This window comes from Parasteatoda tepidariorum, chromosome 3, assembly GCF_982258835.1.
Source record: "Parasteatoda tepidariorum strain Cologne lab strain chromosome 3, Ptep-v5.0, whole genome shotgun sequence".
In the NCBI taxonomy this organism is placed as follows: domain Eukaryota; kingdom Metazoa; phylum Arthropoda; class Arachnida; order Araneae; family Theridiidae; genus Parasteatoda; species Parasteatoda tepidariorum.
The window spans coordinates 78,622,408-78,642,191 of record NC_141757.1 but is presented as its reverse complement, the minus strand read 5'-3'; the positions used below and the strand labels follow the sequence as shown (position 1 = coordinate 78,642,191).

General features: G+C 29.5%; 1 protein-coding gene across 3 annotated transcripts in view; it reads left to right on the top strand.

Moving 5' to 3' along the window:
* Positions 1 to 19,784, top strand: part of LOC107439004 (uncharacterized) — a 52,412-nt gene that overhangs the window by 13,042 nt on the left and 19,586 nt on the right. For 2 of the 3 annotated variants that reach the window (XM_071181896.2, XM_016051456.4), the window contains exons 2-10: positions 4,781 to 4,950; positions 6,704 to 6,962; positions 8,394 to 8,633; positions 10,046 to 10,153; positions 10,304 to 10,502; positions 15,883 to 16,016; positions 16,265 to 16,428; positions 17,558 to 17,679; positions 18,868 to 19,201. In XM_071181896.2, coding sequence (XP_071037997.2) covers positions 4,834 to 4,950; positions 6,704 to 6,962; positions 8,394 to 8,633; positions 10,046 to 10,153; positions 10,304 to 10,502; positions 15,883 to 16,016; positions 16,265 to 16,428; positions 17,558 to 17,679; positions 18,868 to 19,201 — 1,677 coding nt within the window. In that variant the 5' untranslated portion in view covers positions 4,781 to 4,833. The remainder of the gene's footprint in view (positions 1 to 4,780; positions 4,951 to 6,703; positions 6,963 to 8,393; positions 8,634 to 10,045; positions 10,154 to 10,303; positions 10,503 to 15,882; positions 16,017 to 16,264; positions 16,429 to 17,557; positions 17,680 to 18,867; positions 19,202 to 19,784) is intronic. The other variant, XM_071181899.2, reaches the window with a different exon arrangement.

The following is a 19,784-nucleotide window of genomic DNA, read 5'->3' as shown; positions in this document are numbered from 1 at the left end:
TAATTAGGTTTTCCATTTTTTGATTGCACTTTACTCTAGAATTTGATTTTTCACATCATCTTCTTCAATAGTACTTTTAAGAACAATATTTTACAAATATAGAATGGTATAACAGGATCTACTAAATTATGCCTAACAGAAAGTTACATTAGACCTTTAAAATCTTGTAAATTTTGTATTCATGTAATAAAAACTAGATTTTTGGTAAATTATATTACAAGTGAATAAAAATTTACAAATTAAAATTTTAAAATTCTAAGAAAATAGAACAGTTCTGGAAATGGAACCAAACTAAATGTAAATACACGTTATAATGTTAATTTTAAATGTATGAGAAATAATATCATTCGGACTTAAAATCGCTCACTAAACTCAAAATCCATGTTCCGTTTTTGGAGCTTTTGGCATGTAAATAGTTAAGCACTACAAAATGAAGGATTTTGTTTAAAACAAGCATTGGATTTATTGTTTTAGTTGCTAAGATTTAGAGATTTTTATTTTATATTCCTAACTTTCTATCAACGTTATACACCATACCATTTCTTTAATAAGAGATTTATCAAATCATAAATTTTATATTAAGCAAAATAGTTTAGGCAACGAAGACCAAATCTCGCTAAAAAGGAAAAAAGAAATCGATAAGAATGGATTGTTTTGAAAACCTTATAGAGGAGACTTACACCTTATAGGGGAGAGAGATTTGTGGGAGTTTAAAAGTTACAGTTTTTATCAACTACGACATAAATACGCGTACTACTAAAAAAATTTAATATTCAAAGTGTTCTACTTAAAATTTTCTTAAAAAACTAAATATAATCTACATTTTTCTTTAGAAGATAAGTAACTAATATGAATAATTCCGTAATAAGCATCACTCCTATTGTAGCCGGAGGAGATGGTGGACTAAACCAAAAAGATTTTAAAACATGCGAAGGTTATGGTAAGAGAAAAGCGAGAAAATAGAATTCCTTTAATGGCTGTAGTGCGTGGATGGATGGTATTTCAAAAATTTTATTTTGCTGAGTTTTAAATTCGTCATTGAAGTGCATTATTTTTTATTCATATGCGAGTGAAAACTTCGCTATGTCTTATAAACTCGTTTTGTTTTGATATAAAATTGTCTATAAGAAACCATGTTCTTAGATATAACAAATGAGAGCTTAAATATGTAATATAATTTGACACTAGCTTGTTACTATCCCATACAAGTTCATCTTTTCTTTGCAGGTTTGTAAACACTTTTTATTAATTTATTAAAAACAATAACACAGTGATAGTTTTGAATGTTTCATATTTACCGATCCCTAATGATTTACATCGGTCGCATGTGTACAATGCGAAAAAAAAAGAAACATCCTGAATAACTTATGCTCTAGTGATGGGATTTTTACATACTAAGACTCAATCTTATTAGTTCAGGAGAGTGACCTCAAGTATGCTAATTTATTTATGTGGACGATGTATTAAGTTACGAAATTATACTCAAAAACGTACTTTTTTTGAGTGAGCATTCCTTTTTTTCCCCTATGAATTTTGGTTCCTTACCCTCAAAATATAATAATTATTTATTATTATTTTATTTGATAATTGTTGAATTGTAAAGAACACAATTTTATACATTATTTTAAAGAGTGCAATTTTTATATAGAAAAATACAAAGTTTGAACCAAATCGGTCAAATTGTTCCTGAGAAATCAAATTTTAAATAAGTCTTATTTTTAAAATTCGATCCATTCCACCGATTGCGATCAAATTTTTCGTTTTATCTTATAAATTTACACTTATTAAAAAAATTTAAAACTTTGTATACTTAACAATTAAATAATTTTTCGACTATTATTAAAGAAAAGTAATGAATTATTAAAATTGATTTTATGTTTGGAATTATCTTTGGATAAATGAATTTTATCATTGTGTACAAATATGCTTGAGAAATTATCGAGATCTGGCAAAATAAGCAAAAAATAAAATTGACATTAAAGGGCCAAACTTTGAACCGGTAACCTGACCAAACTACTAAACTGTTGGGACCTTTTCTTCTGCGATTGCGGCTACACCTGATTGTGGCTACACCTGCGGCTACACTTGATTATAACTCCTGATTGGAGATCAGGTGTTATAATCCGTCGAAAAAAAAGCATGTTTATTTAGAGAAAGTACGTTTTTTGAGTCTGATTTCGTAACTTAAAATATAATGAACTAACTAATTAAAAAAAATTTAAGGTTAACTAATTAACATTTGTATTTGAAGTCAACACATAAGCCATAAGATCCACAACCCAAAAGCCATGTTAAAAGGCGATCATTAGACCAAAAGTTAGTTTAATTTGCTTATTTATATTTTTTTGCTCATTGTACATAAAAAATAATAACAGACATCATAATTGTAGGAACTAGATATAACGTTCTCACATTTGCGGGAACCAAAGACAACATCATAACAATCAGGAGATAAAAATAAACGTTTTATTATCCGGAAAAAGATACAGTCACAAAACTGAGTGACTAACTTAAAATAAATTAAAATACAAAAGAAGTGTATAACACACTGAGTAGTAGTAGTAATACTTTGTGATTTCACAGATAGATATATATGCTGGGAAAAAGTGCACGATAACAAAAATGACATCTGTATCTTGCAGTCGGTTACAGCTAATTTCCGAGAGCAGAAGGAATATCAGGATGTGCTCGATGACAGGTTGCAGGTTCGGTATTCCCTTCGATCTAGCGAACTCTACATAATAATGATTTTGTTAGAATCCTAAAATAAAAAAAAGTATCTCATGTTCGGACCTTCTCCTGCTTTCTCAAAAAAAATCAGTCCAACCTTAAAATCGGTGTTTTGAACAGTTACAGATTCGCTTTAACCTTAAGAAGGTGTTCAATTGTACCCTATTTATGTTCAAATTGAACCTTATGGTGTACTGAAATCAAGAAGAATTATTTCTCACAATAATACAGTTCAACATTTTATCGCGTGAAGGTTGCAGTTATTTTGTTAAGGAAATGCGTTCCAGAATTTCTCACTATGTATTGAGGAATAATTTAGGAAATAAAGTGCTATGAAATCAAAATGCGAAAGCTTTAAAAAATAAATATTGTGTTCCAGTTTTATGTTGATAAAAGTGAGTTAGATGAGAATTTTTCAATAAAGTGATTTAAATGACTCTAGTAGTTTCACGCTATGAAAAAAAAATCCTTTTTCTTTTAAAGTTTTCAAGGAAAAAAATAGCTTTTACTTTAAGTGATTTTATTTATTGTAAAATGTTTTCTATAAAAAGGATGACGGTCGATCAAAGTATATCAATAAAGATGTTTTAATTCATAGCAGTTCCAATGCAAATGAAATAAGCGTTAAATAAATTTTATGACGCTTGTTGCTAGTATGCATTCGATTTCCGATTCAAAAGTGTGTCATGCTGTTGATAATATTTATCATGCTAAATATATTGATTACTTAAAATGAGTTCTTTTCAACTGGTATTCTATAAACTGAAAAGTATGGCACGCAATTCAGTCATGAAAACTTCGATAGAAATAGAAATTGTTGTATGATTACAAATTTTAGATTTTAAAATGCTTTCGGAGGGGAGAAAAATAAGGATTGTTATTTTCGCAGTGATTGATAAGATATCTTTAAACTAATGTTTTTATGCATAGTCTAGTGGAGCTCACTCAATAGAGCTATTCATTGTACCGACTCGTGTTTAGAAAATTATGAGTAAATATTTAATATTTTTTATTCAATTTCACAAAAGTATATTGCTGAAAAATTAACATAACAGTTGGTATTTGTGTTTCAAACCATTTTGATACATTTAAATCGGAGTTCTTTCTTTTTTTTACAATGATAAATATATTTAAAAAAATTATTAATAATTTATTTCAATTTCTTCTAAAAGGCATAAAAACTCGCATAAAGCATTTGTGTACTAGGATAAGAATAGTTTAAATCTTATTCTAAAGTGTCTACTAAAATTTCTTCAAACATCGACTTATTTTCTTATTAATAAGTAATACATTTTAAATTAGAAAAAGATAAACCATAAAAACGGTTGGGTGGTTGTAGAGCTTGGTACGGAGACCCGCTGATCACTACCACTTTATGCTTTCCTCCGATTTAAATATTGGTAGTGTAATGCGCATTTGTGATAATCTGATGATCACTATCATCTTCGGATCATCATTAAAAATGAATGACAGGCAGTCGCTAATAGCCCATTAGTGTAGCGTAACGTTAACAAAATAAATATATAAATGAAAAAGCAAAAGAGTATCCAGATTGTTCCGGAATTATCGTATTTAGAATCCTTGTCCAAATTGAAGTAAAAAGAAGTATCCTTATGAGGGACTTCAAAGTAATTTTAAAGCAAGGCAGAAATAAAAACTTTATCGAAATCTGTCGAATCAGTATATAGAGGATGGCAAAATTGAAAAACAGCAAAACAAGATTGATTGTTTGATGAAATTTGTAGTTGTTTTAAAGAATCATCTTGTAAGTCTTCTCCGTCTTACCGGGCAAACCAAACAGATTTTTATGCTCTTAGATCAACCTTCCTCAGTAGTGATTCATTAGGCTTCAATTTTGTTTTTATTTTTTTCTCACTTAAATATTGATTTGCTACCCATAACGTACCAACTTTGTTAACTTTATTTTTGAGAATAATTCTCAAAATGCATGTTAAGGGTGGCCATTAGATACCCTGTAGAAATAAGATTGTAGAAATAATTAAAAATGAATAGACATAATAATTGTAATGAATGACATGTTATCTTTCAGGATACAAACATACATGCCCTGATGTGATAGAATGGAGCTGATCCGCTCCGTTCATGGAACTGAGGCGAAATAAGAAGATCCAGCGATCTCTATCACCAAGTCACTCCTCTTTAATGCTCGCATGTCAACAGGAGAATAAGGAAGACGTCAGAAATATCCTAGACAGACAGGTGATCTCCCCTCAAACATTCGAAAAAGAAAGAATATTTTTAAAATCTATTATTTATTTTAAATCTCTTTATAGTAATTAATCACTAATTTTTAATCTTAAAAAATGAAGCTTAGAGTTGAAATGGGGTAAGTGGTAAGAAATTGATCCTAGCTTTATTAAAGAAAATCGTCAAAACTTTTCAAAACATTGTAATTTTTTAAAGAAAGATATTTATTAAAATCCTTTTTAAAAGAATATTATATCAGTGAGCATTTCCGTTTCAGATTTTTTCTTTCTTTGGTAAATAAAAATTTTGAGACATTTTCATTGTAAAAAATGAAGCTTGTATTCAAAGAGGGGTAAATTGTCATAAGAACAGACTTTCCTAAAGAAAATTATTAAAACTTTTTAAAACGCTGTATTTTTTTAAAGAAGAGTATTTATTGAAATATTTTCTAAAAGACTGTTATGTCAATACGTATTTTCATTTTAGAATTTTATTTTTTATATTTATTTATTTATTTTTGGTAAATCATTATTTTATGACAGTTTCTTTTTAATATGTTAGAATAAACTCTTTAACAGTAAAAAAGGGTAAAGTAATCATGACGGGAAAAAACAACCTGGAAATGCCTTGTATTCATAAAAATATTAATATTAGTTAAGAATATTTAAAATAGTTTTGTACGTAAAATACTAATTAACTTCGATAGATAAATTTGCAAATTTCTGCTTCCGATAAATAAAAAAATTATCAATGAATAATAAATATTCCGATAAAAGCTAATATAATATTTAAACACAAATGATCAGTTCTTAAGTTAGTCGTTTTCTTAAACTTATGTATATCTCTTATATTATGTTTCATTTATCCAATAAGTTTAATTCGGCTCGCAAATTCCACGCAATTAAGCAAAATGGAGCTTACGAAGCGATTTATTTTGTATGATATTCAAAACTAAAAGATTAAGCTAGAGAAGAAAAGAAAAAAAGCAAATCCGTTCACTAGACGACTTTTAATTGTAAAAAATTCCTTTTAGACGTCTTTTTCTTTTACTTTTCAAGGAAAATAAATGATTTGCAAAATAATTAAATTACTGAATTTTAATAAATTGAATTTAAAGTGTTCAAAAATATTCACATAATGTAAACAAAGTAATTTTAGTTCCTATTGAAAATCATGAACATTTTTTTCTACCAGAAACTGCAAATATACAATGCTATGTCCCGCAGTGGACTGATCGTTAAGCCACGGTTCCCAGCAGATCACCGAAGTCAAGCATCACTGGCTGCGGTCAGTGTGCGGGTGGGTGACCACTTGGCTCAGTCTGCGTAGGGACCGAGGGTGTGCGGTATTGATTCTCGTTAAACTGTTCTACCGTAAAGTGCTCGACTTCGCGTGTAGGTCGTCGGGCTATCGAAGCGGGGGTGACATCCCTTCTGCAGAGGATCAAAATTGTGATGGCATGTCTTCGGATCATCCTCAGGGATGTTTCCCAGACCGTCGCCAATAGCCCATTGTGCAGCTCTAGTGCAACGTAAATAAACAACAACAATACAATGTTATGAAAAATCTTATCTCTCTTCAATAATTATATTTGTATGAATGAAATGAAGTGTTTTAAAATGGAATTTAAAAATTGCGTTGAAATAAAATGGTGATTTTGTCTGAATAATTATTTAAATAAACATTTTATGACAAATAAAAGCATATTTTTATAAAGAAATTTTTATTTTAATAACGATTGTTTTTTCATTTGCTTTAACAACAGCCTGGAGCTGCTCTACAGCGAGATCGCACAGGAAAGAATGCTCTTCATTATTGCGCCGAGAACAACAGCACAGAGTGTGCCAATCTCATCCATTCATCGGCCCCATCTTTGCTGAATTCTGCTGACGATGAAGGCTATACTCCACTGCACTTGGCTGTCATAAGCGGCAACAAGTGTTTGGTAAAATATTTATTGGCACGAGGAGCAGATTCAAGTGCAGTTGATAGCGAAAAACATTCTTGCGTACATTGGGCGACAGGTAATAGTGCTTTACATCTTTTTTAAGATGCTTTTCATAATTTTTTAAAAAAAATACATTTTTATAACGCGTGTAAAAGCGAGAATTGTATCTTGGGACATTTTTGACATTTAAATCTTTAACTTCAACGGTTAACATATTTGAAATCTAAACACAACATTTAAATACATAAGCAGAATCTTCTGCGAAATACTTTTTTCCAGCACAGGCATTTGAAAACAAATTGTTCAGTAAACAGAACTAATTTCTATTCGATTATTTACTTCAGCTAATTAAGCTAACAAATAAAAACTTTATTTTTGTGGGGCCTCAATTAAAAAAATGCATATGCAGATATTTTAAGCGAAAAATTGGAGTTTTCCAATAAACATTTAAAGAGTCATTATAGAGGAGGAGGGGCATAATTTCTTGTAACATTTATTGAATTAACTAGCTGCCATTTGCAACCAGCTTGGTCACCTTTCGAAATTATTTCATGCAACATACGAATTTTGATGGTAATCTTGCCGAATATACTCCCCAAACGTATTTAAATATTCTAATTCTTCAACCCCTCCTTCAATCGTAACACCTAAATTAGTTAGAAACAATGTATTAATTAATAGTTCTAACCGTTTACCTGGTAGCCAGGTGGAAATACTTTGATTTCAATGTTAACTATTTTCAAGAGATGTCCGTCATATTGTCATTTTTTTGTATATTCCGGATTTGGAAATAATTTAAAATCTGCCCAGCCGCCATTAAATCAAACAAACCACCATAATTATGAATTCTGGACATTTCAGCATAGTAGACATCAGAAGCATTAAAATTATTTCCATCTCTGTAGTGTGATAAAACAGAAAGCTCATCTCAGTGTTCCATCACGTGCTGTACTGTAAAATGTATGCAGCCATTTTTAGAGAGGATCAAAAATAAAGCTTAATAATTAATTACTTCGTAATTAAGTTTCTTTTTCTATGAAAATATGATATTATAAATAAAAACTTTACGTATTTAGTTATTAGCTGTTCAATACTACTTAAATTATTACTTAAGGCAACCAAAGAAAATGAATAATAGCTATAGTGTTGCCGATAGATAGAGAAATTTCCGAGTTAATAGTGAGAAGATAAGAGAAATAGATAATGGTGGTATCCATACCATTCTCTAAAAGTCATTCTCCCAATTTAATTAACTTCTTTCGACAAAGGGATTTCAGGAGGATTTAGGTAGCTTTATTGAGATAAAGAAATTGTGTTGGTTATAATAGACAGACAAGTTAAGTATTTTAGAGTATAAAAGGTTATTTATTGAACCGTAATGAAAATTGGCTGAATATAGAACTATATTTCTTTCCAAATTAAGAATACGAAACATTGTTACATACATTACTATAACATACATTAATATTTTCAATTCTATTTTAAACGTTCAATTTATTTGGAATAGTTAGTGGTGATTGGGAGTGTTTGGATTTGCTGATTAACGCTGGTGCAGACGCTTCAACCCCAGATATTCACGGAGCTTACCCAGTTCACTACGCTGCACAGATGTGTGGACCAAACAGTGAGATGGGCAATGATGTGCGAGTAGGAATAGCTGTACTTCAGAAACTTCTGTCACGTGGTGTGGACGTTTCTGTAGTCGACAGAGATGGTCGCCCTCCCCTTTTATGGGCAGCGAGTGGAGGTGAGATCTATAAAAGCATATATTACATGATCTAATCGACTTAACTGAATTTCAAAATATTCTTTATACTTCATTTGTGTAATTTATTAGGTTTTGTAATCCATATTTAATATTACAATTTATTTCTTCATTATGATTTTATAATGTAATTTTTGTGGTGCTTTCCTTACTGAAATTTTCCTATCAGTAAGAAGTTCTTCTTAGTAAATAAGATATTTCAATGTTGTATCAGAACTTTCTGTTAATGTTAGATTCATGACTAATTTTACCAGAATATGGTAGTAAAGAAATTATCAACATTTACGATAAAATTCTTGAGTGAAAGGAATGTGGACATTTTGTTTCATTGTTATAATATGTTAAGTCTATGTTAAAAAGTTGAAATGGAAACACATATATATCTTTGGTTTATGTATTCAAAAAGCAAATAAAAACTACTCGTGAAAACTAGCAAAACTGACTAAAATGACTGCTTTTATTTTTTGATATGTTTTACCACATTTTACAAATTATAAGCTGAATACTTGTCAAGGTAATTTGATAGCACAACTCAAGCTAATTTTATTAAACTTAGATTTTACAGGATTATATATTTAGAACGAAATTTTAGAAGAAAAAAACTTTTAAACATTATATTGCATGAATTTTTTTCAAAATGCGTTTCAGAAATATAATTTAAAATCTTTTCCCTTTATTACTTAGTACAAGATGAAGAGTAATCGTTCTCTTTAAAGGGATCACATCTTCTGTTAAAGAGTGTAACGATTATTCAACAGTTTTAATTTTTATTATAACTGGATTACAAGTATTTTTTATGATTTTTTTAAAGTCCGTTTCTCCGTCTGTTCGATTATTCTACATTCTCAAAACTGTAAATTTTAGCACGCATACACAAACTTTCTCTGAAGCTATTACTTTTAAATCTTATATTTACATTTCATAGTATATAATTTTTTTTTAAATACATTCCTTATTAATATATTATTACTTGATGTTTATATTTATTTATTTCAATTAATGAAAAAGAGCTTTCGCCCAAAAATTTATTTAGAAAAGTTTTATTAAGAAAAGCGTGAAGAATCTTTTGGCTTTTTTGAAAATCTCGTATAATACCTAACAATATTTTTTTAGTGAATTCTAATATTTTTTCAAAGAAAAACCCTCTTCTTAAAATTATACAAAGAGTTCACTAATCCCTAAAACATATTCAAACTTATATATATTGTCAATGTTTAGAAAAATACACTATATAAACTACTTTTTCGAACTTAATATGTATAAAGATTTTGTTGCGTAAAATAAGTTTAAGATATTTGAGCGTAAGTATGTGTGAGCGTAAATGTGCTTTTTAGTTTTATACTCGTGATTTTTTACAAGATTAATTTGAAGTTTATATTATTGTCTGATTAAAGAGACAAGAGCTAGTAAAACGTACTGTCCTTCAGGAAGCAGTGATGCCATTCTGGCCCTTGTGAAGTCTGGAGCCGATGTCAATGCCATAGACAGAGACGGTTTGACAGGTAATAACTTATTACAGGCTTATTTTAAAACAATCTTCTTTTCTATTTTATGGTTTGCTAACTCATCGTAAAAAACCTCTTTTTTTAAAAAAAGTTCTGTAAATTTAAATCTGATAAAACACTATCCAAGTTGTATCTTTTTGTGCTTAGCTCTTCACTGCGCGGCCAGTCGAGGTCACGTGGATTGCCTAGAAACAATAATAACACTATGTGGAGCCGAAGTCGATAAGATTGATGACAGCGGTTGTTCCGCATTGTTTTATGCTGTCACTCTGGGACATGCTGACTGCACAAATCTTCTCCTGAATTTTGGATCAGATGCAAACAAGCAAGATCACAAAAATAGGACGTGAGTAAATATTAGAGTTATTTTACAAGAGGTCACCAGCAATTCAATTTGAATTAGTTTTAATTCGGCTTTTGCCAAGTTAGGATTCCACATTTTTTAAGAGGGACAATTAGTTTGATATGGGACAGCGCTGACAACTTTCTTTTTTTCCTTTTGTATTGTGGATTTCGAGAATTTACTTAAGCTTCCACTATGGGGTTTGTTTTATTTTTCAATATTAAAAATTATGTTTACATTATATAGGGGTAAAATTGGAAAAATTCAAAATTTTTTCAACAAAGATCCTACAAGAACATACATACATTGGAGGACCAAGACTGAGTTTACATTAATATTTCACCCCTATGGACTTTAGCCCAGGACAACAGCATAGATCCATCCTAAGCTGAATATTGGTCAAAAAATAAAGTCTGAATAGGTCAAACTCAAACTTATATAGTTTTGATATGGGCTGAATAATGGACATAAAACATCAGGTGAATCGAGTAATTCTAAATAAGCCCTATCTAGGTAAAATATTAAATGATAACATCCCCTGTGGTCATTTTTCAACCAAGATTTATGACTATTGGTCTCTTGCTCATGAAGACTTAACTGATATTGTTCGCTACTAGGGATGAAGCATTTCGTTTTTAAGGAAGCATATATCGTTTGAAATTATTTTTCAAGAAGCATCTGAATTAGTTTATATAATGATAATTAAGTAACCAATGATTAGTAAGAAAAGATTATAAAGATGTACAGTCAGCAAAAAAAAAAAGATATCACCCTGAATAACTTTTGTTCTAATGATCGGATTTTCACGATCTAAGTGTCGATCTTAATGGTTCCCGGGGGTGACCTCAAATATGCTAATTAATTAGTGCTAACTATTAATTAAGTTACGAAATCAGACACAAAAACGTACTTTCTCTGAATAAACATGTATTTTTTTTTACATATTTGGATTTCTAAGCTTCAAAATATAGGGGGTAGCCGCAATCTGGGAAATATGGTCCCCATAGTTTGGTCAGGAGAGCGATCCAAAGTTCGTACCCGTTAATGTTAATTTCACTTTTTACGTTTTTAGTCATATTTTCAAAACTAATAAAGCAATTTGAAGAAAATTGCGCCCACTCATAAAACTCATTTACCCAAAGATAATTTCATGAAAAAAATAATTTTTAATAATTATTAATTATTTTTTATTATTTAATTAAATTGAGGATGAAAAATTTTTGAATTATTAGGTATGAATTTTTTTATACCATAATAATCTACATATTTTTCAATAGAAAAATCTAAAGTTTCAAATGTTTTTATTTATTAGAAGCTGAAAAAAATTAAAATTAATTATTTTTAAAAAAATAATTTGGCGACAATAAAAAAATGATTAAATGGGGCGATTAATATTAAAATGTGATAAACTTGCGAGGAACTTGAATTCTCGCGCGTAGTGTAAAATTTCATTCATATTTTTTTCGCTAATAATCGTTTGCTAATCTTTTTATTTTTATTTCTTTCAAACTATAAAATACGATGTTACTTTTTAGTCATTTAATAATTTATTTGTAATTTAGTAAAGAAATTATAAATAAAACATTTTGAATAAAAAACACTTTATTCAACGAATGTCTAGTTTTATAAAGGCGTGCTTCTGATAGAATATGATTATGCACCAGATTGTGCTTACTTAATGTGATTATTTTTTAATTTTTGATTTTCTTTTTCAATAACTGATACAATTTCAATAATATACATACGTATGCATAGATTGGGAATAATATATTTATCAATTTCTTGAATATATATTTTATAATTATTAATACGAATGCGTAGTCAACATTTTTAATCATCTTAAAACTTCGTCCGGTGGCTGAGCGGTAGCGCTTCGCGCTGTCGTTCCTCGGGCCGGGCAAGGCTGACTCAGCCTTTCATCCCTTCAGTGGGTCGATAAATAAGTACCAAGCATGATTGGGAACTAAACACTGGGGGCTCCGCGCTCGGCTGACCACCTGACCGGAACATCTGCTCCTGCACCCCAGAGCCCTAGGTCCAGAAAACTGAGATGGGCACAGTAGGCCTTGGCCCTCCATGGGCTGTCGTGCAGCTGAGTTTAGAGTAGAGTTTTTTAAAACTTCTTTACATCTTATATATCACCTTAATCTTAAAATAAATTTGTAAATTACCTGTCTGTGCGTGTTTCGCAGAATTACTTTTCTAACTTTTTTATTGAATTTTAATGCAATTTTTTTTAAATTCTATTATGTATATTTTTTTCCAATAATATACTAATCAATCGTTTAAGTACTTTATCTTATGTTTTTCTATAAAGTAAAATTACTTTTTAAATTATTGCTAAGTTCTTATTGAAAGAAAACTTAGAATTATTGCCAGGTATCTGAGAATTAAATCTTGTTAAGAAATTAAAAATATTCTATTGATCACACACAATATCATTCGAAGCAGAACAGCTGACTATTTACTAAAAATACTATTGTTTACGAAAAATGAAGATAAATTATTAATTTTATTTTTTTTATTGCTTCTTATTTGTTCGAGTAATGAAAAGTAAATGCGTATGTGCGCACAGGGGAAAAATTTAACAGATTGTTTTGTTTTTTAAATGAACAAAAAACTATGGGCATGCAATTTTAATTCAACATTCTAAGAAAAGCTTGTGCGCTAACCCTTTTAAGTTACCCTTTTGTCTTAAAAAGTTTAAAATATTTGCTTTAAAAGTTGTTTGTATGATTTCTCAACTTTTGCACAGTTCAAAAAAATATTGCTATATCAGGAAAATGTTCGATATGCCTTGTTTTGTTAAACAACTACTAAAATAAAAAATTGTAAAACTATTTTTAGTGCTATTACTTAGTGCTATTGTAAAACTATTATTACGTGCTATTTTTAGAATCATCATCTCAAAAATTGTTCTTTTACTCTATTTGACTTTCTTCTTCTTAAATAACTTATAATCATAGTTTTAACACACGTTTTGAAGAAATTATGTATACAAATTTCTCCTAATATTTCGAAGTAAAAGAACAAGAATATTAATGATTTATTTATACAGTGAAACCTGCCAAGTTGACCACACTTGTAAGGTTTACACCTGAATAAGTTGACCTCAATTATCAAGAACGGAAATTTTCCTACATAATAAAGAAGCAAAACCTTTGTAACTTGACCACCTGTCTATCTTGTCCGTGACCACTGAAATAAGTTAATTTTGTCTAGGAGTATTATGAAATTCTATTCTAAAACCCTCATAAGTTGACCAGAAAAAAAAATTCAGAAAATTTTCTGTCATTTTGCAATGTATGTTAATATTTCACTTGTTTGGTGAAATAGTGTAAAAAGCTAATCTAAACCCTTTTGTGAGTTGACCATCTGGGGAAACTGTAGGGAGTCAGCTTTTGACCATTTCGTTCATTCATTCATTGAAAACAGGTGTGTTAGTTGAAAAGTTGCTCTTCCAGTTGCAATAGTGAGCAAATAGGCTTATATGTGTAGTAATAACAGAATAAATTTTGAAGTGTTGAAATAATTTTGTTTTGTTAAAGTTTTCAATGTTTTCGTGTTCTGATATTTTAGAAATTATTTTTATTAAACACTTCACATGCATAACTAACAAAATAATTTTTTTTTAAAAAGTTAGTTAAATATTAAAATTATTTCTGTGTAACAAATTGAAGTTCGTTTATTTTTAAACACATTTCTTGAGATATTCATTTGGCCATTTGCTAAATCAAATTCTTAAGTCAAGTAAAAAAAAAATTTAAATGTATAGCAACATGTAGGAAACGAAAAAGTAAACAATGTCCCACCCCTTCTATAAGTTGACCACTTGTCTACGTTGGCCACTAAAACAAGGCACATGAAGTGGTCAACTTACACAAGTTTTACTGTAATTGTTTCATTGAACCAGAGTAGTTAATTGTTTTCGTAATAATCGGCCTTACAACTATTTAACTTAGATTCTTTGGACTAGGCGTCACTTCATGCATGTCTTTTGAGATTGAAATTTCAAAGATAAAATGTAAAAATTACAAGAATGCGTAAGCTGGTTTCAACTAACAAAAAAAAAGGGACAAAATCGTTGGCAAAAGAAGTTATCTCATGAAAAGAGTGTCAGAGTTGAAAAAGTATTGTAAAAACTGTAACAATTGTTACTCTTGTTTAATTAAGGGTATTATAAACCTAATTTTCTTTTAATCATGTTTTTTAAAGAACTAACGAAAGGAGTGTGTAAATAACATCAACTCGTACTTTTCATCGTGTTTTTTTTTGTTTTTATTTATTATGATATATATATATATATATATATATATATATATATATATATATATATATATATATATATATATATATATATATATATATATATATATATATATATATATATATATATATATATATATATATATATATATATATATATATATATATATATATATATATATATATATATATATATATCAAAATGCTTTTAAAATGCCATATAACATTTTTTAAGTTTTACAATTTTATCGAAAATAAATACCGTGATTTCTATAAAATTTTGCGATTATGCATCAGAATAGCTATCTTTTTTCAGGTCCACCTTTGCTTGATCACTTTTTTTTCCTTTCCTAAGAAACTCGAAGTGAGGGGCAAAAGCATTTAACCCTACAACTCTTCATAAATTTATGATAACTTATGAAAATTTGGTTTTAATTCAAAACTGTCATACAAATTACATTAAAACAGCTTTAAAAAAATAAATAATATCAGATAAAAAATCAACGACTCTATAATCTTGGAGAATCAAAATTAATTTATTAATTTATTTAAATTTCCTTTTTAAAGGAGATTTAAAAAAAAAAAAAAAAGCCCAGAAAGCAACGCGAAAAATTCTTTTGGTTGCTTAGCAACGAGAAGCACTATCTTTTCCCATCTTGTCATTCATTCAGTTTCTTTATGGTTGTTATAAATTATTTCCCCTTCTATGGCGAGGTAATTTGGCATATTTTTAAACCATCGCCAGATATATAAATCTTTATTGCGACCTAATTTACGACCCATTTTTTTCGAAATTTTGTCTACCCCCCCTATTTTAAGGGTCAGGATTCCAAATATGTAAAAAAAAATGCATGTTTATTCAGAGAAAGTACGTTTTTGTGTCTGATTTCGTAACTTAATTAATAGTTAGCACTAATTAATTAGCATATTTGAGGTCACCCCCAGGAACCATTAAGATTGACACTTAGATCGTGAAAATCCGATCATTAGAACAAGAGTTATTCAGGGTGATATCTTTTTTTTTTTGCTGACTGTACTTCAATTTTTTGCATTGTTTAAAGAAACTCGTAGATATAATAGAGAATTTCAAATCTTCACGATGTTTTACTTTATTTAGACCTGCCCACTGTGGAGCTGCCAAAGGACAGTTAGAGACCCTAAAGATACTCGCACACCACAAAGCGAACTTATGGTTGAGGAACACCAAAGGTGATATGCCGCTTCACGAAGCTGTCCAATCTGGTCGGAAAGGTTTGTTAAAATAAGTGAACAATTCAATTCTGTTTCGTTCATCTTTTTCATGCATTTACTACAATTGCTTTTCAGAACTTTCGAAAGTCATAATGCATTTAACATTTATTACAGTACTCCTCTATCATACTTAAGATATTCTTATCAACTTACCATAGCTCTTTCAAATGACATAATTGCATAAAATCAGAATGCACTTACTCTTACTACCATATTTAACCTATTCTTACTAACCATAACTCTTTTAGATCTCGTGGAATGGCTGCTGCAACAACATCAGGGCTCCGTTAACGTTTCAAATGCAAATGGGAGGACGCCACTGCATATCGCTGCCATTACAAATAACGTAGACATGTGCAAAGTACTAATGGACTACGGTGCTTTTGTCAATCCCATCATGAGGAATTCTAAAGCAAGTCATTTTCATCTCAAGAATAATTTATTTCTCGGTTTGAACACAATATCTGTACAAATGTTAAATCAGTGATGGTATAAAAAGTAATATAAGTTTTAAATTTGTTGTTCTATGTAATTTTTTTCTTCATTTCTTTCCACTTTGCAGACTGCAAAATGAAAAGTTCTTTAAATTTAAAATAAAACCCGTCTTATTTAAGGAATGCTTCTAAAATAAGTTTGTTAGATGGAAAGAAAATAGAAACCCGGGATTATGCAGAAGATCGCTGATGTAACTATAGTAAAAAACGTAATACTATCAATTTATAATATAATTATAGTTAAATATAACTAAGTACATATGTAAGTAAGTGTATACGAATTTAGTAAACTTGAAATTTTCAACACACAGTAAGAACCCATATATCTTTAAAAATACATAACAAATCTATTTTTGGAATAATAAATTTTTATTTCCCAAAATTTTTAAGAATGTAATAATTTGCCCCTATTCCAAATTATTTCCTGTTTATCTATTTACATTTAATTTAAATAACAAAGAAAAAAGTTATATAATTGCGATGCGTACCATATAACGCTTTCTAAGCCACCTTGGTCTGAGTGGAAAACCTTTTCTAAATCCTTCTTTCCTAAAACATCCGGTTACGGACACGGAGCTCCTTGGTTCGATCTCTGCCGGTAGCCGAACAATATCTCTGCCTGTCCTCCATATGCAATTACCGTTTTCAAATGTATCTTTACTGAATTTAAGCTCCTTCCGAAAAAACTACAACTAGGTTCAAAATCTCTTGCCTCCTAAACCATTCCATAAGAAGTCATCAAGTTCCTACAATCTTCGAAAAATGTCATAATTCACATAGTCGGTTTGGTGTATATCTGAAGTATTTGCTCAATATTATTATTTCTCCCTTACACCATAAATATCACCAAACAGTATACACTAAAGGCAGAGGGCTGTAGGTAAAAAATAATGATTACGAACCATCAGTAAATTTTGCTGGTATAAGTAAGATATAAATTAAAGCATATTTCAGAAATGCATCAAAGCGATTATATGTGTCCAGAAAAGTTCTTTTTAAACTATCCACTGCAGTTATCTTTATATAATAAATTCAAACTTCTTTTAGGGTCAACATTTGACACCTCTTGATGCTGCATTACACCGTGGTAATCGAAGCTGTGCCAAATATTTAAATCTTCATGGAGCTTTACCTGCAAGTAAACTTTTAGAAAAACGAGAATATAATAGGTAAATAATGTATATAAGAATTCGGTAAAGATAAAAATTATCCAAATGAATTCTTAATTAATGTATTTCATTTTATATAATTTAAAAATATTTTATGATACGACAATTTAGTTATTTGCCTAATTAATAATATTAATAATGTCTCATTTTGTACAATTCTTTGCATAACAAGCTATTTTGTTTCGTATCTTGTTTTAATTATTTTACTCTAATTATTTAACTTTCGTTTTTTTGTAATAACTACTAAAGAACGTTAAAATGCAAATATTCAAAAAATACGTAAAATACGTTATTGTAAAATTGAAAAAATACGGTAGGTAACGATGAGCGTGCTCTACTCATAATTATTCACAAATACTTTAAAAGTTAATTCATTTTTAAGTTAATTCATTCATTTTTCATTCAAAAGTTTCATTTTAATATGCATTTTAATATGCAATGCATTTTGAAGAGAATGTATCCTTACATTGTTATTTCACAAACTTTATGTATGGTGACAAATTCGTTCTTGATGCGAAGTTTTTTCGTCTCACTTATCATAATAATGTCATAAGCAATGAGTTACTCAACTTATTTTTCCTTGAGTCATCCACAAAACATGTACATAAAAAATAACAAAAACCAATGTTTTAAACAAAGCCATTTCAGTCGATTCTACTTCAGAAAGAAAAAAAAACTTTCATTGCATTGTATCCTGTAGAAATAATTGCTAATAATTCACTGATTTGCAGATTCCTAAAATGTAACAATTTTATAAGTTTTCTTATTTTGAGCCTATAATAGTTGCCTATAAATGTTACGTCTTACAGAAGTGCGTTGATTTTGAAATTGTTTCAACAGGTGGAAAGATACTAATTGTATTTAATTAAAAAGTCAGTTTACCACATCCTGACGACTCCGTCTAACTCAACAGCATTTTAAAATGGCTAACATTTTCTAAATTTGATTGTATTTCTTCATGCCAGTAGTAAAATATTTTCGTAACGACGACTGACTTTTTAGTGAGTCTCTTTGTTTATGGAGGTAATTTTGCGATGCTTTATAGGCAATTATGTGACACTGCGCGTAATCCAAAGTACCATAAATAATAAGTAAAGTAAATAATAATAAGCAAGTCGCAATAATTTTAAACCTACTTGTGCAAAACGGGGTAACTTGCGATTTAAATTTTTTTTCTCTCTCGAATAGATTTACAGGAACTCATTTGTCGGAAACTTTGGAATTAAGTCCCAGCACAAAACGTCGTCTCCTTAGGGATACTTCAGCACAAACGGAGACTCAATTAAGAGATGTGGACATTCAAGCTCGTGTCGAATCGAAAACAGTGTCTGCAATGGCAGACCTCAGTAGAAGTAACAGCATAACAGGAATAAAAATGTCATCATCCAGTGAAAGGTGCCAAGTCATGGGGCGATCGGGAAAACCAATCATTGCGAAAGTGTACCTCCACACAAAGAGGTCGAAGATTCGAAGGGTATCAAGAAAATCCACCGGCTACAGAAGAGAATGTCCTGGTGAAAAAGTAACCATTTCATTGTTACTTTCTTAAGAGAGTTGGTGGGGCATATTATATACCAATTATGCTAAAACTGATCTCTTACGACGTACCTTTTCTCAGTATCTTAACAAGATATTACTTCAGTTTTTTTCCACAGAATATGAATATATACATGTTTACACTGTGATAACTGTTAATTCATTTCTTTGGCAGAAATTTGTAAAAAAAATTATGAACTAAGAACTTTTAATTTCAATGTATCAATATCCCTAAAAAATTTCAAATGGAAATCATAAGAAGTTTCTTAGAAAAGCTACATCGAAAAATGTTAGTTAACATTATTGATATAATGCCCTGATTTAATGTTAACATCATTGATATATGCCCTACCGACTCTTCTTAAAAACATTATGCTTAAAGTACAATTAATTTTACGAAATTGTTTAAGTATGATACTTTTTCTAACGTAGTGAAATGGTATGTTCGTTGGGAAAGTGAAATCTGCTCAGCTTATACAGAGGGATTCAGAAGGATTAGGAATTTAAAAATGTTATTCGAAGCCTAAATGATACTAAGACCGTGAACAAAAATTATTTCACATCATTTT